The 26,818-nt window shown below is 45.7% G+C and overlaps 1 protein-coding gene across 1 annotated transcript; it reads left to right on the top strand.

The window, feature by feature from the left end:
* Positions 1-35: 35 nt before the first annotated feature.
* On the top strand, positions 36-26,818 carry PMF1 (polyamine modulated factor 1). The gene is made up of 5 exons (XM_061120569.1): positions 36-225; positions 21,583-21,688; positions 22,744-22,844; positions 24,408-24,603; positions 26,313-26,818. The coding sequence occupies exons 1-5, from the start codon at positions 65-67 to the stop codon at positions 26,364-26,366; spliced, it is 618 nt and encodes a 205-aa protein (XP_060976552.1). The 5' UTR covers positions 36-64; the 3' UTR covers positions 26,367-26,818.

The following is a 26,818-nucleotide window of genomic DNA, read 5'->3' as shown; positions in this document are numbered from 1 at the left end:
GCCAATCGGGGGCTTCGGTGGGCGGGGCGGCCGGGTCAGTCGGTTTTGGCGGTTCTATTTCAACATGGCCGAAGCGAGCAGCGTCAACGCTGGCAGCGGCTGTGAAGAAAAAGGGCCCGAGGAATTGTCTCAGGAATCTGCGCGCCCCGGCACCATCATTTCGAGGGTGAAGCTTTTTGACACCATGGTGGACACTTTCCTCCAGAAGTTGGTCGCTGCCGGGAGGTAAGGTAGAGGAAGTGAGGCTTAGTGTAAATCTCGTTGTAGATTGTTGGCCCACTGGAGTCTAAACCTCGCGAGATCAGGATGGCCCGTGATGGGTGGGTGGGGGCAAAGAGCTGAGTCACGTGGTTGTTGGGGTTACTGGTTATTTTGCTAACACAGGTACTGTGGAGCAGATCTAGGACTTCTAAGCTACTCCTTTCTCCAGTAAACCTGGTGTTGATTATAGGTGCTTGGAAGGAACGTTACAGGCTTTCGAATTAGATTTAGGGTCAAATCATGGCCCAACTTAAAATGAAAAAGATTTAACTGCTCCGTGCTTCTGTTCAGCGTGAATAAAATAGCAACAATAGTACCTTTCTCATAGGGTCTTTCCGAGATTTAAAAGAGTAAATAGTCGTAAGGGTTTTAGAACAGTGCCGGCCACGTAGAAAGCATTAGAATTATAGAATTTATTATGAAAATAGTAATACGTTCTTCACGGGGTGGGTGTGAGGAATGAATGTCTTAGAATAGAAAGAAACTCTTCTGGTCTACTTTCTATGAACAGTATTCTAACAGTGTTACTGACCTGGGTTATTGAACACTTCAAATAATAGAAATTGGTAAGAGGAGAAATTCAGGCAAGCCTTTATTGAGACTCGTGGTGCAGCTGGAGGGCTTGAAAACAAGTTGTAGGAGTCCTTGCTGGTTTTCCTGTGGGAGAGGCAGCTGGTCCCTTAAATGGGGAGAGGACGGATGGATCCATTGGTCCAGCTTGGAGAGGAGGCTTAAGTGTTCTACTTACCCCTTCAGTGGTGCTGTGTGCCGGGATCATGTGCAGTACCCAGCTTTTACTTCCAACAGCCCAGAAGTAACTGTTGGCTTTTTGGTCTTTTTGTATCTTATCATAACTTGCCATTAACTGTGCATGTATGTGGTTAGTTTTAGTCCCTTACAGTTTCTTTGTATTCTGCTATTTGAGGAGACTTTTGCCCAGGTGCAGGTGTTTCAGCAAAGGGACCAAGGTCTCAGCCTCTCAGAACAGTATTGCACACTTTGAAGGACTAGTTTTGTCCATGGTCCCATAACCCAGAACATTAGTGCTGAAACACTGTTATCAGAACCTTCAGAGGTTTGACCACAGCCTATTCTCCATCCACCCTCTGTGTCCCCATTACCTCTGTTCTTTGACCTCATCAGGACTCATCTCCTAATTTCCTTCCTAGTTTTAGGACTTTTGTTTCCTACAAAGGCCTTGGGATCCATCTCTTCACTCATTGATTCACTTAGCAAATATTTAAGTGCCTGTGCCAGGCACTGTGTCAGGTGCTGGGGATACAATAAAGTAGACCAGGCCCCTGTCTTGGAGCTTACTTGCAATATGTAGAGACATGAAGTAAGCAAAATTATCACAGAGCTTGGTAAGGTAATGAAGAGGCAAGTTGGGGGGGAAGGAAAACACTAGATAAGATAGGGATTCCACTCTGAGAAAGTGACATTGATCTGAAACTTGAAGAATGAGAGGGAACCAGCCTTTTGAAGAACTAGAGAAAAAGCTTACGGGAAGGAGGAATACCTTGTGAAAAGACCTTGAAATGGTCAGGGCATTCTAGGAAGTAGCAGAATGAGAGTAAAATAAGAGGAGGCTGGACAGGCAGGTGAGAGGCTTATCAAGCAGGGCACAATTTCCATAGTAATACATTTGATAAATAATTTATAATCATTTTTATGGACCATTCATGACACGCCATCATTATATGTCCAGGCAAGCTCTATTATTGATCGATTGATTGGCTTTCTCTTACTCATTCTTGCCCTCCTCTCCCCTCCCCATTGGCCCTGTTCTGCATTCGCTGTATGTCCTCCATTTATTCATGTATTCATGTGCAAATATTTACTGGATATCTCTAGTGTCTCAGTCTCTGTTTTAGGAACTGGAAATACCGCAGTGATGAAAATAGGAAGGTCCCTGCTCTCATGGAATAGACTTTCTCGTGCCATAAAGAAAAATAAGTTCGCGAAAAGGAATAGAGAGCAATAGGGATGGGTCTGGGTTAGTGTAAGTGCAAGGACCTGACATTTGAATGAGTTTGCAGCCTTGTAAAGTGTGTTGTTTTGTCTGTAAATTTATATAGGTTTTAAATTTATATGAATCATAATCGTGCTGCATGTCTTTTTCAATCAACAGATTTTTGTTTTTAAGATATAACCATATACTGTAAATGCATGTGGTTCATAGCTTCTCAGTGCTGTTTATCATTTCATGATACATCCACACTTACCCATTCCCAATTATGAACTCTTGATTGCTTCCAACTCCTTCCTCCACAGATTATGCCAGGGTACCTCCCCTCACAGACTAGTGCTAGAATTTCTTTGAGGTGTATGTACAGTGGAGTGAAATCACTGGATCCAAGGATTTACGTCTACCTCTGTTTTGTCAACTTGCTTTCCAGAAAAGCTGTTCCTATATCCACCATTCTAATGTTTGCCATTCTGAAGGTGTGAAAAGGGTATTTCATTATTATTTTAATTTGCACATTTCTAATTCCGCATAAGGTGTGGGCAATTTCCTGTATACCTCATTAGTCATTTGACTTCCTTTTCTGTGAACTGCCTACTTATTTCCTGAACTGGTTTTTTTTTATACTTTTTTTAAAATTGGGTTTTTTATCTTGTTGATTTGCTGGAGTTCCCAGTATGGTCTAGATATCAATCCTTTTGTCAGTTTTAGATTGAAGAGAAAATAGTTATCTCTATGAGATGTTAGCTTTGTCTATAATGTCCTTTGAGTAACAGAAATCCTTAATTAAATTAAAAATTGCAGATTTTAATTGTTTACATTTTACCCCAGGAAAATGAGGCAGAAAGAGAAATGTAGTCATCCCAGGGGGCCTTCTCCCAAGCTATGTGGATACTCATGACTCTATTCGACCTTTACACTAACTCCACATCCCTCAAACAGTCCTAATAAAATGTTAGGTATCACCTAATCAATTTGTATTTTAAACCCTCAATTTTCATGTAAGTCATATGTTTAATCTTATGGCCTGTGCTTATGATATCTTGTTTATAGAGGCTATACCCACACCCAGATCACAAAGATGATATACAGTGTTTTCTTCTACTGGCTGTTCTATCGTTTTACTTTTTCAGTCTGTGATCTCTCTGATCACAGGTGTAAAATGGTAGTTTCAGTTAGTCTTACTGTTTTTTTAGTGTTCCCAATCATTGCCAACTAAACGGTTCATTCATCTCCATTGCTTTATGGAGCCCTTTTATCACACGGCAAGGCCCTCTGCATATTGTGCCCCTGGGTCTCTCTTCTATTTCATTGATCTATTTGCCTGTCTTTGTGCCAGTGCATATGGGTTCTGCAATTTTTGGTACATATTTTTGGCAAATTATAAGTCCCTGTCTCATTCTAGTTTTCTGAGAATTATTAAGAAGATCATGATTAGGTATTGAATTTTATCAGATGTTTTCTTCCTCAGTTAGGAAGATCTTGTCATTTTTCTTCAGTTTGTTAATGTTTATGATCTACATTGGTAGATTTTAAGGAAGTTAAACTGTCTTCGCATTCTTGGAATAAATCTTGATTATGATGTATTTAAAATATATAGTTGGATTTAGTTAGATCAATGTTTATAAGCTCTTGGAAGCAACAGTTAGAACTGGACATGGAACAACAGACTGGTTCCAAATAGGAAAAGGAGTACGTCAAGGCTGTATATTGTCACCCTGCTTATTTAACTTATATGCAGAGTATATCAGGAGAAACGCTGGGCTGGAAGAAGCACAAGCTGGAATCAAGATTGCTGGGAGAAATATCAATAACCTCAGATATGCAGATGACACCGCCCTTATGGCAGAAAGTGAAGAACTAAAGAGCCTCTTGATGAAAGTGAAAGAGGAGAGTGAAAAAGTTGGCTTAAAGCTCTACATTCAGAAAACTAAGATCATGGCATCTGGTCCCATCACTTCATGGGAAATAGATGGGGAAACAGTGGAGACAGTGTCAGACTTTATTTTTAGGGGGTCCAAAATCACTGTAGATTGCAGCCATGAAATTAAAAGACGCTTACTCCTTGGAAGGAAAGTTATGACTAACCTAGATAGCATATTAAAAAGCAGAGACATTACTTTTTTAACAAAGGTCCGTCTAGTCAAGGCTATGGTGTTTCCAGTGGTCATGTATGAATGTGAGAATTGGACTATAAAGAAAGCTGAGCGCTGAAGACTTGATGCTTTTGAACTATTGTGTTGGAGAAGACTCTTGAGAATCCCTTGGACTGCAAGGAGATCAAACCAGTCCACCCTAAAGGAGATCAGTCCTGGGTGTTCATTGGAGGGACTGATGTTGAAGCTGAAACTCCAACACTTTGGCCACCTGATGCAAAGATCTGACTCATTGGAAAAGACCTTGATGCTGGGAAAGATTGAGGGCAGGAGGAGAAGGGGACGACAGAGGATGAGATGGTTGGATGGCATCGCCGACTCAATGGACATGGGTTTGGGTGGACTCCAGGAGTTGGTGATGGCCAGGGAGGCCTGGCGTGCTGTGGTTCATGGGGTTGCAAAGAGTCGGACACGACTGAGCGACTGAACTGAACTGAAGTGAAATGAGACTATAATTTCTTTTTTTTTTTTTTTCACTATCCTTATCAGCTTATAGAATCAAAGATATGTTAGCCACATATATTCCTCTCCTGGAATGGTTTATATAAAATCAGGATTATCTATTCCTCAAGAGTTTGAAAGAGCTCATTTACGCCTGAAACTTTCTGGGTTGTTGAGGCCTGCCAGTATTATGTTAAGCATCAGTGATGCAGTAGGCATCTTTTGTCATGTCCATAAAGTGTCTGGGCAGTGTTTGTTGCAGATTTTTGGTGTTACTGTTTCTTTAATGGCTACAAATCTGTTTAGATGTTATTTCTTCTTAAGACAGATTTACCATTTTACAGGTTCCCCCTCCCCCTGAAATTTGTCTCTTGAACTATTTTAAATTATTTAATTTTCATTATTTCCTCTTTTTCCATTTCATGCTGTTTCTTTGTTTTTGACTTTGTGTAGCTGTAGTTCTATCTTATTAATCTTTTTAAAGAATCAGCCTTTATTTTTTATTTTTTTAGAATCAGCCTTTAAAATTTTTTTTCTGTGTTTTGAGGTTCTATCTTGTGTCTTTATCTTTGGAATCTATCCTTATCTTAATTTTTTAAATTAGATTTATTTATTAGTCTCTTCCCAATTTTTTTTTTCCTTTGGTTGCAGTTTGCAGGTTCTCCGTTCCCAGGCCAGGGATTAAACCCAGGCCATGGCAGTGAAAGCCCAGAATCCTAACTTATAACCCACCACGGAATTCCCTGAAGTTCTTGAGTTGACGATTTAATTCTTCTTTTTCAGTCTTTTGTTTCCTGAAAAGTGTGTTTAAAACTATAAATTTTCATGTAATTACTGCTTTCTACAAATTCTTTTTTTTCTACAAATTCTTATATCTAATATTTTCAAGTCTTTTACATGTTTAAGTTGAGATTTAATTCATATACCATAAAGTTCACCCTTTACTGTGTGCAATTAGTATATTCACAAAGTTGTGCTACCATCATCACTCTAATTCCAGAACATTCTCATCACCCCTGAAACTTTGTACTCATTAGCAGTCACTTCCCATTTCTCACCCCAGTCTTCTAGCTCCTGGTAGCCATTATCTACTTTCTCTTTCTATGGATTTTCCTTTTCTGGACATTTCATGTAAGTGGAACCATACAACATGTGGTCTTATGTGTCTGGCTTCTTACACATAGCTTGATGATTTCAGGGTTCATCTGTGTTATGACGTGTATCAGTACTTCATTCCTTTTTATGGCTGAATAATAATTCCATTGTATGGTATATCATATTTTGTTTACCCATTCATCAGTTGATAGACATTTGGGATTGTTTTTACTTTTTTGTCTATTATGATTAATGCTGTTTTCAACATCTGTGAACAGATGTTATCAGTTCTCTTGGGGATATTCCTAGAAGTGAAAATGGAGGATTGTATAGTAACTCAGTGTTTTAACTTTTTCAGCAATTGCCAAGCTATTTTCCAAAGCAAGTGTACCATTTTACATTTACTGTAGCAGTTGATGGCGGGTTCTGATTTCTCCACATTCTCACCAATACTGGTTAGGTCTGTCTTTTTGATTATAGCCAATAGTCATCCTTGTGGGTGTAAATTGGTATCTCATAGCGGCTTGGGTTTGCTTTTTCGTAATGATTAATTATGCTGAGCATATTTCATGTGTTTATTGACCTTTGGATATCTTCTTTGAAGACATGTCTGTTCAGATTCCTTGCTCATTTTTTAATTGGGCTATTTGTCTTTTTTACTGTTAGCTGGTAAGAATTCTAATTTTGAGAAGTCCAGTTTAGATTCAGTCAATTCAGTCACTCAGTCACGTCTGACTTTGCAACCCCATGCACTACAGCGCACCAGGCTTCCTGTCCATCATCAACTGCCGGAGCTTGCTCAAACTCATATCCGTTGAGTCTATGATACCATCAACCATCTCATCCTCTGTCGTCCTCTTCTCCTCCTGCCTTCAATCTTTCCCAGCATCAGGATCTTTTCCAGTGAGTCAGTTCTTTGCACCTGGTGGCCAAAGCATTGGAGCTTCAGCTTCAGCATCAGTCCTTCGAATGAATATTCAGGACTGATTTCCTGTAGGATTGACTGATTTGATCTCCTTGCAGTCCAAGGGACTCTCAAGAGTCTTCTTCAACACCACAGTTCAAAAACATCAATTCTTCCGCGCTCAGCTTTCTTTATGGTCCAACTCTCACATCCATACATGACTACTGGAAAAACCATAGCTTTGACTAGATGGACCTTTGTCAGTAAAGTAATGTCTCTGCTTTTTAATTGGAGAAGGCAATGGCAACCCACTCCAGTACTCTTGCCTGGGAAATCCCATGGACGGAGGAGCCTGGTAGGCTACAGTCCATGGGGTGGCGAAGAGTCAGACATGACTGAGCGACTTAACTTCCACTTTTCACTTTCATGCACTGGAGAAGGAAATGGCAACCCATTCCAGTGTTCTTACCTGGAGAATCCCAGGGACAGGAGCCTGGTGGGCTGCCGTCTGTGGGGTCACACAGAGTCGGACACGACTGATGTGACTTAGCAGCAGCAGCAGCTGCTTTTTAATATGCTGTCTATTTAGGTTGGTCATAGCTTTTCTTCCAAGGAGCAAGTGTCTTTTAATTTCATGGCTGTGGTCACCATCTGCATTGATTTTGGAGCTCAAGAAAATAAAGTCTGTCACTGTTTCCATTGTTTCCCCATCTGTTTGCCATGATGAAGTGATGGGACCGGAGGCCATGATCTTAACTTTTTGAATGTTGAGTTTCATAGCCAGCTTTTTCACTCTCCTCTTTCACTTTCATCAAGAAGTTTTAAGTTCCTCTTCGCTTTCTGCCATAAGGGTGGTGTCATATGTATATCTCAGGTTATTGATATTTCTCCTGGCAATCTTGATTCCAGCTTGTGCTTCATCCAGCCTGGTATTTCGAATAATGTACTCTGCATTTAAGTTAAATAAGCAGGGTGACACTATACAGCCTTGAGGTACTCCTTTTCCTATTTGGAACCAGTCTGTTGTTCCATGTCCAGTTCTAACTGTTGCTTCTTGACCTGCATACAGACTGCTCAGGAGGCAGGTCAGGTGGTCTGGTATTCCCATCTCTTAAAGAATTCTCCACAGTTTGCTGTGATCCACACAGTCAAAGGCTTTGGCATAGTCAATAAAACAGAAATAGATGCTTTTCTGGAACTCTGTTGCTTTTTTTATGATCCAGTGGATATTTTCAATTTGATCTCTGGTTCCTCTGCCTTTTCTAAATCCAGCTTGAACATCTGGAAGTTCTTGGCTCACGTACTGTTGAAGCCTTGCTTGGAAAGTTTTGAGCATCGCTTTGCTAGCATGTGAAATGAGTGCAGTTGTGTGGTAGTTTGAACATTCTTTGGCATTGCTTTTCTTTGGGATTGGAAAGAAAATACCAAATTGGATTGAAAGTCCTGTGGCCACTGCTGAGTTTTCCAAATTTGCTGGCATATTGAGTGCAGCACTTTCACAGCATCATCTTTTAGGATTTGAAATAGCTCCACCGAAATTCCATCACCTCCACTAGCTTTGTTTGTAGTGATGCTTCCTAAGGCCGACTTGACTTCACATTCCAGGATGTCTGGCTCTAGGTGAGTGATCACACCATCGTGGTTATCTGGGTCATTAAGATATTTTTTGTATAGTTCTGTGTATTCTTGCCACCTTTTCTTAATATCTTCTGCATGTGTTAGATCCATAACTTTCTGTCCTTGATTGTACCCATCTTTGCATGAAATGTTCCCTTGGTATCTCTAATTTTCTTGAAGAGATCTCTAGTCTTTCCCATTCTATTATTTCCCTCTATTTCTTTGCATTGATCACTGAGGAAGGCTTTCTTCTCTCTCCTTGCCATTCTTTGAAACTCTGCATTCAGATGGGTATACCTTTCCTTTTTTCCTTTGTCTTTCACTTCTCTTCTTACCTCAGCTATTTGTAAGGCCTCCTCAGACAACCATTTTGCCTTTTTGCATTTCTTTTTCTTGGGGATGGTCTTGATCACTGCCTCCTGTGCAGTGTCACGGATCTCCGTCCGTAGTTCTTCAGGCACTCTGTCTATCAAATCTAGCCCCTTGAATCTATTTGTCACTTCTGCTGTATAATCGTAAGGGATTTGATCTAGGCCATACCTGAACAGTCTAGTAGTTTTCCCTACTTTCTTCAATTTAAGTCTGAATTTGGCAATAAGGAGTTCATGATCTGAGCCACAGTCAGCTCCTGGTCTTGTTTTTGCTGATTGTATAGAGCTTCTCCATTTTCAGCTGCAAAGAATATAATCAGTCTGATTTCAGTGTTGGCCATCTGGTGATGTCCATATATAGAGTCATCTCTTGTGTTGTTGGAAGAGGGTGTTTGCTATGACCAGTGTGTTCTCTTGGCAAAACTCTGTTAGCCTTTGCCCTGCTTCTTTTTGTACTTCAAGGCCAAACTTGCCTGTTACTCCAGGTATCTCTTGACTTCCTACTTTTGCATTCCAGTCCCTTATGCTGAAAAGGACATCTTTTTTTGGTGTTAGTTTTAAAAGGTCTTATAGGTCTTCATAGAACTGTTCAACTTCAGCTTCTTTGGCATTAGTGGTTGGGGCATAGACTTGGATAACTGTGATGCTGAATGGTTTGCCTTGGAAATGAACAGAGATCATTCTGTCATTTTTGAGATTGTACTCAAGAACTGCATTTGGGACTCTTGTTGACGATGATAGCTACTCCATTTCTTCTAAGGGATTCTTGCCCACAGTAGTAAATATAATGGTCATCTGAATTAAATTCGCCCATTCCAGTCCATTTTAGTTCACTGATTCCTAAAATGTCCATGTTCACTCTTGCCATCTCCTGTTTGACCACTTCCAATTTACCTTGATTCATGGACCTAACATTCCAGGTTCCAAAGCAATATTGTTCTTTACAGCACCAGACTTTACTTCCATCACCAGTCACATCCACAATTGCATTTAGATAACTTATTTATTAATGTTTATTTAGGTTTAAAATTGCAAAGAACTTTTTCTTTGGTTGCTTGAGCTTTTAGTGTCACCTAAGAAACCATTGTGTAATTCAAGGTCATAAAGATTTATACATATATTTTCTTCTATGACTTTTATAGTTTTAGCTCTTTCATCTTTGGTCTTTGACCCATTTTGAGGTCGTTTTTATATGGTATGAGAAAGAGATCCAATTTCATTTTTTTACATATAGACATTGTCATTTAATTTTATGTACTTTGTAATTTTCCTTATCATTTCCTCTGTAACCCAGTGATTATTTAGTAGTATGTTATTTGGCTCCCAGACATGTAATTCTTAAAGAGTTATCCTTTTCTTGTAATTTCTAATTTTATCAGGTTGTGGTGAAATAACAGTTTGTGTGATGCTGATTTTGTGGGAATTTTTGACGTTCTAACTCTTTTTTTTTTTTTGACGTTCTGACTCTTTATGGCTAAGTCTATGGGCAATTTTTGTGAATGTTCCATGTATACTTGAAAAGAGTATACAGTTTTCTGTTTCCTGGGTATAGAATTCTATTTTATTTATTAGTTTGAGCTTCTAAATTTTGCTGTTAAAATATTTTAGTTATTCCTTGGTGGTCTAGTGGTTAGGACTCCATTTCCACTGCCCAAGGCATAGATTCCTTGATCCCTGATCTGGGAACTAAGATCCCACATGCCACAAGCTGTGGCCTATATGTGTGTGTGTGTGTATAGAGAGAGAATATGCTCATTTTAAAAATGGTCTTGACTGAGCCATTCATTTCTTTTTAAAAATCTCTCATCACAAAACAACAAAATTCTGTAAAGCAATTATCCTTCAATTAAAAAATAAATAAATTTTAAAAATACATTAAAAAATTAAAAAAAGAAAAAAATCTCTCATCACAATTGTTTATATCTATTTTTCCCCATTGTCTGTCTTTGTTACATTATATATAGGGGTTATTATTTTTTGTTAGATGCAAGAGATTTTATTCTAAGAGAAATGGAAAGTCATTGATGTTTTTAAGGCATGACTGATCCTTTTGTGTGTGTGTGTGTGTTTAGGAGATGGCTCTCCACGGGCTTAAAAATCTATTTATTTGTAATGCTCTGAATACAGTGATTGGTCTTTTAAAGATACTCTGAATGCTGTGCAGGATATTAATAGATTGTTGGTAGGATTACCTTAAGGTCTTTCTAGGCTTCTAGACTCTGATTTTTTTTTGCGACCTCAACCCATATCATGACAAATATATTTAAAAAGCATCTAGTATCTTGACTGAGGTGGTGGTTATGCAGGGTTACACATGTGGTAAAGATACACACACACAAACAAATGTGTGTATAACTGTTGAAATCTCAATGAGTTCTGTGGATTGTACCAGTGTCAGCTTCTTGGTTTTGATATTGTACTATGGTTGTGTAAGATGTTAACACTGGGGAGAGTACATTTCTTTGCAGGTTCCTCTAATCTATTACTATTTCAAAATAAAATTGTCAAAAAATTTACATCGTAAAATAAAAAGTACAAAAAATATTCATCCGTGCAGCATGTTCAGTAGAAAATAGTTGAAAACCACCAAAAATGTTCAACATTTGAAGAATGGTGGTTACATAAGTATAATAACTATCTAATAAAATCCTATTGAGGGCAGTCCAGTGGTTAAGACTTCATGCTTCCACTGCCCGGGTTGTGTAGGTTTGATCCCTGGTCGGGGAACTAAGATCTCCTATGCCGCATGACTATGGAGTTATTTAAAATTCCATTTTGAATAATACTGACTTATGGAAAAAATGATCATGTTATAATGGTAAGTTTAAAAATCAGGTTATGGTCATGGGGAGAAAAGTATCTGTATCCCCATATTAAATATAATTTTTATCTAGTTATATTAAAATTGTAGTTGGCTAGTTGATATATTTTTTATTACTCTAAGATGACAATTATTAGTGTTGAGCTTTTATTTTTGAAGTCATTCCATTTAAAATTTTTTTGAAGCTGTTCCCATTATTTTTAAGTCTAAATCATCTTGTCTGCCCTTAAAAGACTTGTCAGGTCACGGTACTGTGCCTGGGATGCTAACTGCATAGTAGGGGCTGAAATGGTCCAGATAAGAGACGGTGTAGATGAGAGAGCTGGGTGGATATGAGCTTATTAGAGATAGAATCGTATGCGATTGGAAGGAAAGATGAGGGGCAGGGGACCTCCAGGAGGATGCCAACTCTTCGTGATGGTGATTGAGTGTAGTTTTACCATCTACTGAGATGAGGAAGAAACACTCCCCAGTGAGCTGGGGGAGAGAAATGAGTCTGGGGTTGGAGATCAAGACTTGTGTTTGGATAGGTTCAGTTGGAGACACAAGGCAGGCACACTTGTGTTTCTCGGCTCCTTTGTCCCCTCATCCTTCCAATCCACCGGCTGTGAAACCCACCCTCAGGATCCTGTCTGCACTCCTCCACCCCTGCACTCAACCTCTGAGTAGCTGTAAAGTCTCGCCCATGGTGGAAAATGGTGCTTCCACACAGTCATGTTGTTGGAATTCATCTGGGCCCTCAGAGAGCTCATTATCCTCTTGTCTCCAGTCAGCTCTCTTCCCCTTCTCCACAGAAGTATTAATATTGAAATCTTTATCCGGTCCCACAGGCCCTCCCCTGCTGCCTGTACACGCTCACTGAAAACGACCTCAGACCTGGTTCACAGAGGATAGAGACACCAGGCAGGGGTTCACACGTCTGCAAGCCTGGCTGAGAGATGCCTCGTCGTGCATCCTCCTAGCTCCCTCCTGTCAGTGTCCTTACGTTCACGCCCCAGGCTGTGACTTTGGGTCTCTGCATTCCCAGCTTCTCGTTCTCCCTCTCCAGTTTTTTCCTCAGCTTAGGGGAGTTTGACACCATTCCCATAAAACCTTCCTTTCAAGGTCAATAATAACTCTTTGTTGTTAAATACGTTGGATTTTTTTTTTTTTTTCATCTTTAATGTACTTGCTCTCCTTGTAGCATTTGACACTATTAACCACTTCTCTGTCCTTGAGATTTCTCCCTTGGCTTCCAACACCGTTCTCTGTCCCTTACCTCACTGGCTGCTCCTTCTTGGGCTTTTCTTCGTCCACTTGTCCCTTCAATGTGTGAGCATTGCCCTTTTCTTGCTTCACCTGCACGCTTGCCTGATCACAGCCCATTTGATATCTTGCTGTGCTGAAAGCCCTTCAGTGGCTGTTCTTTGCTCCTTACCACGGCTTTTAAGGCCCCGTGTGTTCTAGCCCCTGCCTACCTCTTGTTCCTCTCTGCAGCTATACTTGGTCATCCTAACCTCCTCATTCCCTAGAAAGTCAAGAGCTTTCCTGCCTCAGGCTGTTAGCACTTGATGTTTGCTCTGCCAGAAATGGTTTTCTTCCATCTCTTTGATCTTTTCTAAAGCCACCTTTCTCCCCTAGTTATTCTTTATCATGACACCTTATTTTATTCCTTTGTAAAGACTTCCCACAGTATGTCGTTCTCTTGTCTGTTTGTGGTGTCTTCCCCACAGGAAATGTAAGATCCTTAAGGACAGGATCTTATCTGTCTTGTTCATCACTCTCTGCTCATTGCTTATTATTGTGCCTGGCACATAGTAAACATACAGTAAACAGCTTTGGAATAAGTGAGGATTCTCAAGCCACCTCTTTCTCCTGCGCTTCAGGCCTCTATCTCTAACAGTCTACTACTAGAAATCTCCACTTGGTGTCCCACAGAACCATCACGTTCAGCAAAACAGGATTTCTCTTCCCTCTGTGGTCCCCAGATTGGTTGAAAATACCACCATGTACTCATTCTCTAGGCCAAAGATTTGGAATTCCTCATTGACCCCTTACTTCCAATCAGCCACCAAGCCCTGTTGGTTTCAGCCTCTCTCCTCAATCTCCTCTCCATTCTCATGCAAATGCTTCAATCCAGGCCCTCACTGTCTATCACAGAATTGTTCCACCAGCTTCCAAAATGACCCTTCATCCTCAATCTTGCTCCCTCCCTCCAGTCTATGGCTCAGATTTGAGCATGTCCTTCTGCTTAGAATGTTTAATTGGCTCAGGACTGCTCAGCTCCTTAGCTTAGTGTAAAGGCCAGTCACCCCTTGGCCCTTCCTATCTCTCCAGCCATGGTCAGGGCCGTGGGTGTGCAGCAAGGCATGCTTGTTGCAGGTGCAAACACACACACACATAAATTCTTAGGCATTGGGAACTGCTACTGTCCCCCACCCTTGCCACCTGCTCTTTCCACTTACTTTTTCTCATTGCTAGAACATCCTTCCCCTCATTCAGTTAAGTAGGAACTTATGGCTGGCTTCCACATAGAAAGGGCTCAACAAATGTCATGTATGAATACAGCCTTTTAAGATATATCTAAATACTCGACCCTCTCCCAAGTCATTAAAAGTCCTCGATCCCAAAGACCAAGTACTTACACAGAGGACAGGAACCTCTACCTAGTAAAAGGTGGTCTATTCACATGTCAGTTATCCAAAGGGATATTTTAAACTGCAGATTGATTTCCCCTATAACTCATATTTTTCCATCCATGTTAGCTTGACCAGAGGGGCAAATTATATGATACACTCCAGAGTGATTGGAAGATTATTGGCCTCACTGGTCTATCAGATCTCACTGACCCACACCCTGTCTTCAGTTAGGGTGTCTTCCTTTTACGGATCAGCTGAGGCAAAGACGTCCAAATCTATCCTTTCTTAGGCTTCAGGACATGGAAATGTGGCCCCATTGGAGCTTACCACATGCGACCTCTCGCTTGTCTTCTGAAAACGAAGGGTTCTTTTCCCACCAAGAGAGGCAGTTGCTTCGAGCTGGTGTTGGTGGGGCCCCGGTTGAAGTTAGCACCGTTTGGGGGAAAGCTCAATCTGCCACAGGTACCCACGGCCCCCAGCAGCTGTGCCACATGTGCTGTCCATCCCGGGGGCATGGAGGGAGTGAGAGGTGATCGACAGTTCCGTCCAGTGCCTGTCCGGGTCCCGTCTGCCGGCCCGAGACGTGCTACAGAGGGTGATTTGTAGAAACTGACTTGAAGCCTGTGTCTGACAGTGACCAAGGAAGGAGAGCTAATTGCATATGTGCGTGAACTGGTAAAGTTTTAAACGAATGGCAGAGACTGTTGGTGTTCATAGGAAACAGTTCTTCACAGGAAAAAGAGTGGTTTGATATTTAAAATATTCTGATTAAGTAAGTGCTTCGGGAATACCTCCCGCCCTTTGAATGTGCAGATGATGCATACTACTGGCAGCGGTTGCTTCTGAAGTGTGGGCATGACTCACCAGACTGCGGTGTGCGGCTTCAGCCCATCGTGCCGATTGTCTGTTCTTCGTGTGTTTCCAGATCATCCATCTCACCCTGTTCCCATTGTGTCAGCCATCACCTCAGCTGTGCCTCCTTAGTCCCTGCTCCCAGCAGCCAGAGGGAGCTGCTAACATACAGATGTGATCTTGTCCCACCCCTGCCTAAAGCCCCCTCTTCCAGCTCTTCCTATCATGATATGGTGTAGACTTTGTGTGTCTGACCCACCAGCCTGCAGACTGTGTCTTGGAGGCCAAGGACACCTGACCCAGAGCTGCTGGCTCCACCATGTCCCAGCTCTGTGACCTTGGGCAGACTTCTCTCTGCCTCAGCGTCTGCATCTGAAAAATGGGCATGGTGAGAGCAGACCCTTCCTCAGAGTTACCATGAGGACTAAGTGAGTGGGTTCACGTAGAGGGCTTGGAACGGTGCCTGGTTCTAGTCGGTGCTCCGTGCATCTTTCTTGTCACTGCATCTTCACACCCAGATGTGCCCGAGCACGCTAACCTTCACACTGCTGCCCGGGCCTTCTGTCCGTCTCTCTCAGACGTTCCTTCCTCTAGGGAGCGCTGTGGTTGGTCACATCTCTTGCAAATATCTTCTCCCACTTCGTAGGTTGTCTTTTCATTTCATTTCTGATTTCCTTTGCCGTGTGAAATCTTGTAAGTTGGATTAGGTTCCATTTGTTTATTTTTGCTTTTATTTCTGTTGCCTTTGCAGACTGACCTGAGAAAACATTGGTACGATTTCTGTCAGAGAATGTTTCGCCTATGTTCTTTCCTAGGAATTTTTTGGTGTTAGGTCGCATATCTAAGTCTTTAAGCCATTTTGAGTGTATTTTTCTGTATGGTGTGAGCAGATGTTCTAGCTTGATTTACGTGCGGCTGACTGACCTCTTATTTTCATCAGGGCACACTTCTGGTTTTTATTCCCCCCTCTTCCTTTCTCAGTCCTGAGGCTGAAAAGGGGGAGGGGGAAAGACCAAGCAGCGAAATATTTCTTTCTTCTCTTTTCTTTCTTTTTTTTTTCAATTTTAGAGAAACATTTCCTAATAAAACAGGGCATCTGTCCAGGTGGTGGGTGGAGAGCGTGGATTTCTGTCACAATGCTCCCCAGCTTCTGTGTATTTCTCTTGGTCTGTCTTCACCCCCCATGCCTTGATTGAGCGAAAACGCCGGTTCTCAGCTGCCCTCTGGTGGACAGTCTGTGGAACAGGCAGGCAGGCAGCAAGCTGGTTACCATGGAGGAGGGCACCCCAGGTTTCTTCAGCACTGCTGCTGCTGCTGCTAAGTCGCTTCAGTCGTGTCCGACTCTGCAACCCCATAGACGGCAGACCACCAGGCTCCCCGTCCCTGGGATTCTCCAGGCAAGAATACTGGAGTGGGTTGCCGTTTCCTTCTCTTTAGCACTAACGCATGTTTACTTGTCTGGGCCTCTGTCTTTCCATTCCTGCACAATTTATCTGTGTATGTAAACTGACAGATTGACTAGCCACCAGAGCTTGATTTTGGCCTTAAATATTTTAAGTCAAACATATGTGAGGTTGTTTGGTTTTGTTTGGTTTTATGTTTCGAAGCACAGAGTCTTAGTTGCCGCACGCAGGATCTAGTTCCCTGACCAGGGATCGAGCCCAGGCCCCCATCATAGATGTGGAGTCTTAACCACTGGACTACCAGGGAAGTCCCTGCAATGAATTTTTAGTGCTGTGAATGACATGCTTTCTCGGTGAGTTCAAAAACAGTGATGGTGTCTCAGATATTGCATAATAAGAGAAAAAAACAGGTTAAAATCAGTTAATGTGTAGTCATCTCTTTTGAAATTCAGTAAATGCAGTTTTTAAACGTTACTTTCTGCACTATTTACAATAGCCAGGACATGGAAGCAACCAAAGGTCTATTGACAGAGAAATGAATAAAGAAGATATGGTACATGTATACAATGGAATATACTCAGCCATAAAAGGAAATGAAATTGGGTCATTTGGAGAGGTATCGATGGACCTAGAATCTGTTATACAGAATGAAGTAAGTCAGAAAGAGAAGAACAAATATCGTATATTAACAATATATGTGTTTTATATATATAGCCAGTGTGTATGTAGAATCCAGAAACATGGTACAGATAAACCTAGTTCCAAGGCAGGAGTAGAGACACAGACATAGAGAATGGACTTGTGGGCACAGCAGCGGGGGAAGGAGAGGGCGGGATGAACTGGGAGATGGGGTGTGATGTAAACACACTGCCATGTATAAAATAGGCAGCTAGTGGGAACATGCAGTGTAATTCAGGGAGCTCAGCTTGGTGGTCTGTGAGGACCTGGGTGGGGGCAGGGGTGGGAGGGACGTCTCAGAGGGAGCAGATACATGTATACATACAGCTGATTCACTTAAACAGCAGAAAGTAACAACATTGCAAAGCAGTTGTACCCCAATAAAAAAATGCTTTCACTGATGACAAATGTGGCTGTTTTTGTGGGGCCACAGTGCAGCCTTTTCTTGGCAGTGGGGTCGGGGTTCTTCCTGCACATGCAGCTGCAGCCAAGATGGTTTACTAAGCACCTGCCTGCTTCAGGGAAACCAAGCTACTGGCTGTGTTCTGCACTCTTCAGGGGGTGGTGAGGACTGTTGCTTTGAAAATAGTAATAATAATTGTAGCTAACATGGAGCGTTTCCCTGTACACTGTACTGAGTGTTTACATATGTAATCTCATTTAATCCTCACAGTAATTTTGTGACTTTTGGATCATTATTATCTCTGATGGAGATAGAAACTGATGCTTATAAAGGTAAAGAAGTTGTCCAAGGTCACTCAGCTGATGAGTGGTAGAGGTGGGATGTGAGCCCAGGCAAAAGGACAGGCGGTCCTTGGAGCTGGTACACTTACCTGGCTTAGACAGCTGGAGGGCCCCTTGCGTACCCTTGGAAGACCAAGGCCAGAAGACCATTCCAGCCCAGGGCAACGGAGGCTGATGAAGATGCTCTGTGGAGAGGGCGCCTCTGTTCAAGTAGCCCAAGCCTTGGTACCCTAGGGTCCAGGGTCGGGGAGGTGGCTGGGAATGGACCACGCCTGAGGCCAGGCAGCCTGGGCCTCACCTCAGTCACACTCACCTGGTCTGCAGCTTGTCTTGCAGAAGCTACGAGATACACACTGCTGCTGTGTATCTGACACTGTTCTGGGTGCCCTGGAGATCCCAGCGCCATTGTGGATGGCATCCCTACCCACAGAGATACTAGAATTTACGTGGGAAGATACAAGTTGACACTTGGCGGGAGTGGCCGTGAATGTTTTCTAAAATGCATCATTTTTCCTATTTCTCTGTGAGTGTGTTTTTTCAGGAAATTTACAAGAGCATTCACAGTATTCCCAAGTCTGCACGGGCTCTCAAGAAAGGAATCCCTGGGGGCTGAGGGGAGAAGGAATCGTGTGAAGGTGGTCTGAAGATACACGCTTCCAATTATAAGATAAATCAGCACTAGGGACGCCACACAACAGTTGTCACTGCTGTGTGGTGTATGTGAGAGCAGTTAAAAAGGTAGATTCTACAAGTCCTCATAACAAGGAAAATCCAATTGTTTGTCCTTTTTTGTTGCTCTCTGTGTGTGTGCTTAGTCGCTCAGTCATGTCCGACTCTTTATGACCCCATGGAGTGTAGCCCACTAGGCTCCTCTGTCCATGAGGATTCTCTAGACGAGAATACTGGAGTGGCTTGCCATACCGTCCATGGGATCTTCCCAACCCAGGGATTGAACCCAGGTCTCCTGCATTGCCGGCGGGTTCTTTATCATCTGATCCACCAGGGAAGTCCTTTTTGTTTCTGAGATGGTGTATGTTTACTTACCGTGGTAATCATTTACCAGTATATATTAAGTCATTATGCTGTACACTTTAAACTTATAGGGTGCTATATGCAATTATATCTCAGTGAAACTAAAAGAAAAGAAACCACTTTCCTCACCGCTTCCAGCCTGACTAGTCTCCCTTCATGTCCTTGGATCACATGTTTTCCATGTTGTGTGTTTGTATCAGTGTGTGTGTTTCTGGGTCCGTCGCTTTCCCTGAACTCTCAGACCTGGAAGGGGACACCAGAAGAGTTGACGAGCAGCACCGGTGAGCAGAATTATCCTGCCCCCGCCCTGGGCCCTGTCTGCTGCCAGCCTGGGCTGAGAGCAGATGCACGCAGCTCAGATGCGCCTGGCGAGTGGGCTGGGAGGAGGAGCAGGATCTCCCGTTTCTGAGTCAGACCCATTTCAAGCCACAATTACCCGGTTTCAATTCCAGCCGCGCTTTGTCAGGCGTCATGTGTCCCTCCACATTCCTCCGTGTAGCCGCAGACTGCGTGGCTCGTGGGGCCAGCGGCAAAACAACAGGATGTCTGGGGCTGTGCTGAGGGTGAAAGGATGTCTGTCATCTTTGTATTTGGTACCTTGGTTTTGCCCCCAAGGTGCACTGATACCAAACATGCACCCTCAAGAGGATGGGAGACAGGTATGCTGGTAGATGTGTACAGCCAGCTCTCCAGAAATAAAGCCCTGGCTTGCGGTGTCTGCTAGCTTCCCAGGTGTAAATGAGCCAGCAGCGTAGCATCCCTACATACAGCAGAGGACAGATGGGCAGCAGTGTTTCCACAGATGGAGACCGTGGATGGAGTCGGCCTCTGGAGCAGAGGAAAACGTGTAGAGTGACTTGGACATCATGTGTGTTTTTTTTTTTTTTTTTTTTACATCATGTGTTTTGAGCAGTTAGTACCTTTGTGGGTTTTCTTAAAAAATACTTATTTATGTATTTGGCTGTGCTGGATCTTAGTTGCAGCATGCAGGGTCTAGTTCCCTCACCAGGGACCAAACACGGACCCCCTGAACTGGGAGTGCAGAATTTTAGCCACTGGACCGCCAGTACCTTTGTTTTTAGTATAATTCATTATAATCACATGTAATTTAATTTTCAATAATTACTGTGTTTAACAACGGCCTCACAGATATCCTAGAAATTTAACAGTTATCTCTTGCAAACCACTGTGAGCTGGCTCCAGCACACCACTGCGCCACTCTCTGCGTCTGTTTCAGAGGACATTGTTTTGATGGTAGGAATTGGGCCAGGAGGCCAGAGAGCCATGAGAAAGGGAGGACCCAGCAGTGACTCCCTGGCTGCGGCGGGGCCTGTGCACTGGGTTCCAGGTACCTAATCTGTTTGTCCAGAGCCCCTAGCTGGCCCAGATGGCTGAGGAATATCTGAGCCCATAGTGAAGCCTCAGGGTGTGTTTCGGGACACCTCCTCAGACACTTTGCCAGGTCCCTTGGCATTCCTTCATCAGAGAGGCCTTCACTGACCACCCCCACACTTAAAGATGATCCCCATGGTGCACTCTCTGACCCCGTATCTCCCGGCCCTTTTCCCTCCAAGCACTCTCCACTAGTAATCATCCCCACATTCACATGTGAGTTTCTGTATTTTCTGCCATCTCTTCCTCCACTGGAAGCACCAGGAGGGCCATGCCAGCCTCACTGACCCGGAGCACCCAGCACATCGCAGGGCTCAGCGAACACTTGTGGAGGGGAAGGGCCTGAGAAAGCAGGCGGAGAGACAGGTGAAGGAGGGAGAGGAAGCAGCCATGAGAGTTCATTAAGCTATGGACAAAGTTCCTTTGTCCAAGAGGAGCCAGCCATCGGGAGTATACTGGGTACCCTTTGACCTTTGCAGCTACAAGGAGCGTGTCAGCTGCCAGTGACAGAGCCCTGACTTTAAATGGCACAAACACTGAGAGAAATGCATTACCTCACTAATGAGAAGCCCCGAGGTGGGATGGCTCCAGGGTGATGTTTCCAGCAGCCTGGTGATGTTCTCAGAGCCCCGGTTCTTTCCGTCTCCCTGCTCCGCCTCTTTAGGGCAGAAACTCTGCTCCCAGGCCAGGCCCCCATGGTTTTGGGGGCTGGAGCATCACCTGGGTATAGTTGAGTCCCACGGGACAGGCATCAGTTCTTCCTGTGTGGCTCTTCTTAGGAGTAAGGAGACCTCTCCCAGAGGCCACATACCCTGTCCTAATGCAGCCCTGCAAGGGCACTGGAAGGACCAGAGGTTCTCAAAGTGAGGGGCGCAGACCAGCAGCATCAGCGTCACCTGGGATCTTGTTCAAATGGGGCCGGGGGCAGTGGTCTGAGTCTTCATCAGCCCTCCTGGTGATTTGGTGCTTGGTAAGGTCAAGTTTAAGTACTGTGGCTGGCCTGAGTGTGACCCACCCTTCAAAGGGAGACACCTGAACTCAGCTGGGGCTCTGCTGAGAGGGAGTGGGGAGACTGGAGCGGCTGAGCCATCCTCAGTGACCGGAGCTGCCCATGAGACTCTGCCCCCACTGCCGTCAGCCAGAGTCATGGAGACAGGGCCTCGAGCCCTGTGATGAGGGGCAGGGCTGATGACGCTGAATCCCCAGCCTGCGCCTTCTCTCCTCCCACCAGCTTCCAGAGGTTCACTGACTGTTACAAGCGCTTCTACGAGTTGCAGCCTGAGATGACACAGCGCATCTATGACAAGTTTGTAACTCAGTTGCAGACTTCTATCCAGGTGAGTGGCAGGAATCCCTGGAGCACTCTTGGTTCGGGTCCTGTCTTCAGGTCTTCAGCTCTCTGAAGGCAGGGGCCCTGCCCTCCATCTGCCCTCAGCCCCCAGGACTGTCCTCTGCCCCGCTGGCTGCAGTGGCCACCTTCCCTTCCCTCCACATGACCTGGGTGTCTCGAATGCCCCTTCTCTCCTTGTCCTGTGATGTAGTGGTGTTTATAGTTGCTGTCCCGCCTGACCTTGGGAGCTCAGCGAGCGCAGGCCTAGTTCTGCTTCTCTGTGTTTCTCCAGCACCTGCTGCAAAGCCTGGCAAAGGAGGCATTTAGCAAATGGTTGAATTCATGGGAACTGCATGCTGGAGAGGGTACAGGAAGGGACAGGATCCCATTAAACTCTCTGGGGAGTCTCAGCTCCATGCTGTCCCAGTCCAGGATGGGCCTCGTTAAGCGTCAGAATGTATGTGTGCTGTCAGCCAGGGGCGCTGGGGCGTGAGGATAACTGCAGGGGCTGCAGCCTTCAGAGATGATGGGCAGAAGGGGAGTATTGCTGTGGGCTCTTTTAAAAAAAATTTTTTTTTAACTGTGCTGGGTCTTTTTTGCTGAGTGTGGGCTTTCTCTAGTTGTGGAGAGGGGGAGCTACTCTCTAGTTGTGATGCTCCGGCTTCTCGCTGCAGTGGCTTCCCTTGTGGCAGAGAGCGGGCTTTGTGGCACACAGGCTTCATAGTTGCAGCTCATGGGCTCCAGAGTATGGCTGGATAGTTGTAGCTCACAGGCTTAGTGGCCCTGTGGCATGTGGGGTCTTCCTGGACCAGGGATTGACCTGGTGTCCCCTGCATTGTCAGGCGGATTCTTAACCACTGGACCACCAGGGAAGCCCAGGCAGACTCTTTTAAAATGTTTTCTGTGTTGTACTTTCTTACTTGTAAAAGTCACATGTAGGAAAGTTGGAATGTTTGTATGAAGACAGAATTTAAGTCAGCCAGAATTTTACCAAGTGCCGTTAGCAGTTCAGCATATGGAATTGTCTAGTATCATTATAGCTCCTTCCTGTTTTCCCTCCAGGAGGAAATCTCTGAAATCAAAGCTGAGGGAAACCTGGAAGCTGTCCTGATTGCATTGGACGCGATTGTGGAAGAAAGCAAAGACCGCAAGGAGCCAGCCTGGTGAGAAGGGCGTTGCCTGCTCCCCTGGCCACAGGCAGGCTCATAGGGAAAGAGGCAGCATTTCAGCATTTTTTTTTTATTTCCAGTATTCTGGGAGGCGGGTATTAATCCTTTGTCTGTTGCTTCGTTTGCTATTATTTTCTCCCAATCTGAGGGCTGTCTTTTCAGCATCTTTTTTTAAAAAAGAAAAAATTTATTTGGCTGTGCTGGATCTTAATTGCACGGCATGTGGGATCTACTTTTGCAACCTGGGATGGAACCTGGGCCTCCACGGGCCCACCCGGGAAGTGCCAGCATTTCAGCATTTTGAAGGAGGTTTTCTGGTGGAACCACGTGCACGAGACTGTGGGCTCTCGGCCCTTAAGAGGACCCTGTGACAGGCACAGGTGGAGAGGACCACCAGCAAACAGTGACCCGGAACAGAGAGACAGACGCACAGCCCCTCCAGGGAAGGAGAGCTGGGGCAGACGCGTGCCATCCTGGGGGTTGAGGTGACTGGGATGAGAGAAATCTTCCCAGGGAGCTCGTTTTAGGACCAAGTGGCCTGGGGGAGAGAGGGTAGAGGGAGTGGGATGAGGCAGAATAGAGACGTTTGAACTCTTAGGTCAATTAGTCTGGCCCAAGCATCTGGTTTTTATTCATTTGTTCATCCAACAAATATTTTAGGAGCACTTATTATACGCCCAGAACTGTTCTTCATGCCAGAGATTCGGCAATGACTAAGACACGAAAGACCTGCTGTCATGGAGCTGTCATTCCAAGGGGCAGACCTGCTGCCTGGCTGTCCTGGGCGGGAGGGAGAGGGCCCTGGGGATGGGAGTGCAGGACTGAGGCCATCGAAACCACAAGTGGCCTGAGCTGCTGCCTCCATTCCCTGCCTGAGTAGAATCCTAGGTCAGGAGGAGTAAAAACCTTTTTTTGTGCTTTTCAATTTAATGCTTTATGATCTTTATAACTGAAGAGAATTACTTTTTTTTTTTTTTGAGAATTACCTTTTATAACTGACAAAGGATTTTTAAAGAACCTACAGTGGCTTCTATGCCCCTGCCCATCAGAACTGACCCATTTCCTCGCTCTGGGCACCCAGCACCCCCTGTAACCTTGCCTTCTCAGATCTGTCTTTCCTTATCTTCCCACATTAGCCAGCCATGGCCTTTTAGGGTCTGTGCCTGCTCTCGGGCCACCCGCCTGTCCCCGTTTCTCCAGCTCACAGTCTGATAGTGGGGATGCCCCAGCAAGGCACATGGTCACAAGCACAGAGGAAAGTTGCCTCCAGCCCTGGAGGGGTAGAGCTGGGGAGAGCGTATGTGAATGAAAGGAGGAAGGCTAGGGTGCAGACTAGTGAAAAGGGGAGAGGTGGTTTCCTGGGAGCGGGAGGGACAGGGGTCAGGGTTCCCTTCAGGAGCAGGAGCCATGCGATTGGGTTTGGGAGTGAGAGGGACCAGAGCAGAGGCCTCGAGAGCCAGCTCAGCTCGAGGCTGAAGGTGGGCGTGCCACCTGGGCTTGGAGACGAGGCCTCACCCCACCACCTCCTCCCTGTCCCCACCCCTGCGCCCCCTGCAGGCGCCCCAGTGGGATCCCGGAGAAGGACCTGCGCAGCGCCATGGCGCCCTACTTGTTGCAGCAGCGGGATGCCCTGCAGCGTCGTGTGCAGAAGCAGGAGGCCGAGAACAGGCAGCTGGCGGACGCCGTCCTGGCTGGGCGCAGGCAGCTGGAGGAGCTGCAGCTGCAGGCCCAGGCCCGGCAGCAGGCCTGGCAGGTGAGAGCCCCAGCCTGGCCCTCAGGCCCGCCTTCCCCTGTGGCAGCTGAGGAGAAAACGGGCCCAGAGAGAGCAAGTGGCTGTCCAGGGACGGCTTCTCCCCGTCACGGCCAGGGTCAACACTCCACAGCCATGGTGGTTCAACTCCACATGACCACTGCCCAGTACCTTTAAAATGTGTACTTTAGAATGACTTCTAGAGTGTCAGCATACCTACAACATAGCCTCCCTGTAACTAAAGTGTGTCCTTGAGGGTGAACTCTATTTCTGAAAGTGGCCCAGAGTCACTTGGGGCCAGGTTGGTAAGCAAAGGGAGGGGTGGTCAGGATGGCTGACACAGACAGCAAGTGTTGCTGCAGAGTGATGAGGTGGGTTTCCTTGCTGGCTCAAAACATGGTTCCCAAAGAGGGTTTCTAGTGGGGCTTGGACCGTGGCCCGCTGTTGGCTTCTGCCCACCATTCAGACATCCAGCTGATGTCTGTTGTGGCCACTTGACAGCTCCCTTCCTGGGGCAAACCCTCCTGATCCTGAGCAGGATAGGTCCCCAGATCTGTGGCTGTTGGGTTCCCTGGTCTTCTCCTCCCAAGACCAGTCAGGGTAACCTGAAGGCGGTGCCCCAGCCTCCAAAGGCACTGAGCCTCAGAGAGGCGCGGTGGGAGAAAGACTGTGTCCTGCTCAGCCTCCTCTTGTCTTCACTGCTCAGCCTCCTGCTGTAACACCCTGGCCCTGGGGGCGTCCTGTCGTGCAGTGTCGTGTTGTTTAGTGGCCCAGGTCTGCATGGCAGGGCCCGGGACGGGTAGCCGAGGCCCTCAGCCTGGTCCTGTCTCCTGGGGCGGGTCCCATGGCTCAGAGTTGTGTCTTTGCCTTGCTGGGTCCTCAGGCTGCTCTGACATTGCCACCCCATCACTAAGAGGCCAAAGATCACTTCTCTGACTGGGCTCTGGCTTCAAAATTGGCCAAACAGTGATCCCCAGAGCCCTGCCAGCTGTGACATTTGGTGCTTCTATTGCAAGAGGAAGAAGGACGCCCTGCTCTTAGAGCCGCACCTCTCCCGTCACAGTTACAGATCCTAACCGCTGTCTGAAGTGGGTCAGGCGTGCCCAGTGCTGAGTCCTGGGTGAGCCCAAAGAGCCCCTCTTACAGTTTCCATGTCTAGTCCAGCTGAAGGGCTTCCCCGGTGGCTCAGTGGTCAAGACTTTGCCTGCAGAGCAGGAGATGTGGGTTTGATCCCTGGGTTGGGAAGATCCCCTGGAGAAGGAAATAGCAACCCACTTCTGTAGTCTTGCCTGGAGATCCCTATGGACAGAAAAGCCTGGCAGGCTACAGTCCATGGGGTCGAAAAGAGTTGGATACAGCTTAGCAACTAAACCATTAGCCCAGCTGAAAGTCCATTTAAGAAAGCTTCTCTGCTAGCAATCTCCACTGAGGTCAGATGATCAGGGGGACACTTTAGGGAACTTTTTTGAAGGTCAGCTCTTCTCTGGGGAGGCCCAGCCTAGGTGGAGCCCCAAGCCTGCCACCCAGCCTGCCATAAACACCTGCTGAGTGGGGTGGATTTCCTAATAGGCCCTGCTGGGCCCATGACACGAGTTACAGACACCTTCCATGTCGCCCTGGCGGAAACTCAGGCCTGGAGTCAAGGACAGTGGAGGAAAGGGGTTTGGGTTTTCTCATCTCCCAGTCTGTCTCTTCTCTCTCATTGATGTCAGGCTCTACACAGAGAACAGAAGGAGCTGTTGGCCGTGCTAAAGGAGCCTGAGTGAGGAGGAGAGGGCCAGACCCAGGAGCAGAGGGCAGTCAAGGTCAAGGGCCTGTGGTCCAGGATGCTGGACCTGAGTGAGCTGCGTGTGAGAACAGTCCCTCAGCAGTGATGGAATTTGCTGGAGAAGGAGGTCTCTCCATTGCTGTTGTACTTTGGGGCTCCTTGGGGTCAGAAACACACACGACGTTCAGATTCGTCCCTGTTTTCTCCTAACTTGGGGGCTCTTGGCCAGCTCCCGCCGTGGGAGTCAGGCCCCGTGCTTCCTCTCGTATAGGTTTGGGCCAACCCGCCACCCTGCCCCCATGACACACACCGCCAGTTCCTGAGCCCGCCCTCGGGCCTGGCTCGGGGAATCTGTTTCCAGTCTACTGATTGCCCCCTTGCTGGCCAGCCCCAGGGGCCCTTGCCATGTCTCCCCACATCCGCAAATAAACTTCCTCCACTACACTGTAA

The sequence above is a fragment of the Dama dama genome, chromosome 20 (assembly GCF_033118175.1).
Source record: "Dama dama isolate Ldn47 chromosome 20, ASM3311817v1, whole genome shotgun sequence".
NCBI lineage: Eukaryota > Metazoa > Chordata > Mammalia > Artiodactyla > Cervidae > Dama > Dama dama.
The sequence above is the reverse complement of the archived record's forward strand: the minus strand, read 5'-3'. Positions and strand labels throughout refer to the sequence as shown.

Bases quoted from the DNA above. Each gene is read 5' to 3' on its own strand.
- PMF1 (XM_061120569.1), top strand. From the start codon at position 65: ATGGCCGAAGCGAGCAGCGTCAACGCTGGCAGCGGCTGTGAAGAAAAA. The intron at 226-21,582 runs GTAAGGTAGAGG...TCCTCCCACCAG, and splicing joins AAGTTGGTCGCTGCCGGGAG to CTTCCAGAGGTTCACTGACT. The intron at 24,604-26,312 runs GTGAGAGCCCCA...CATTGATGTCAG, and splicing joins CCCGGCAGCAGGCCTGGCAG to GCTCTACACAGAGAACAGAA.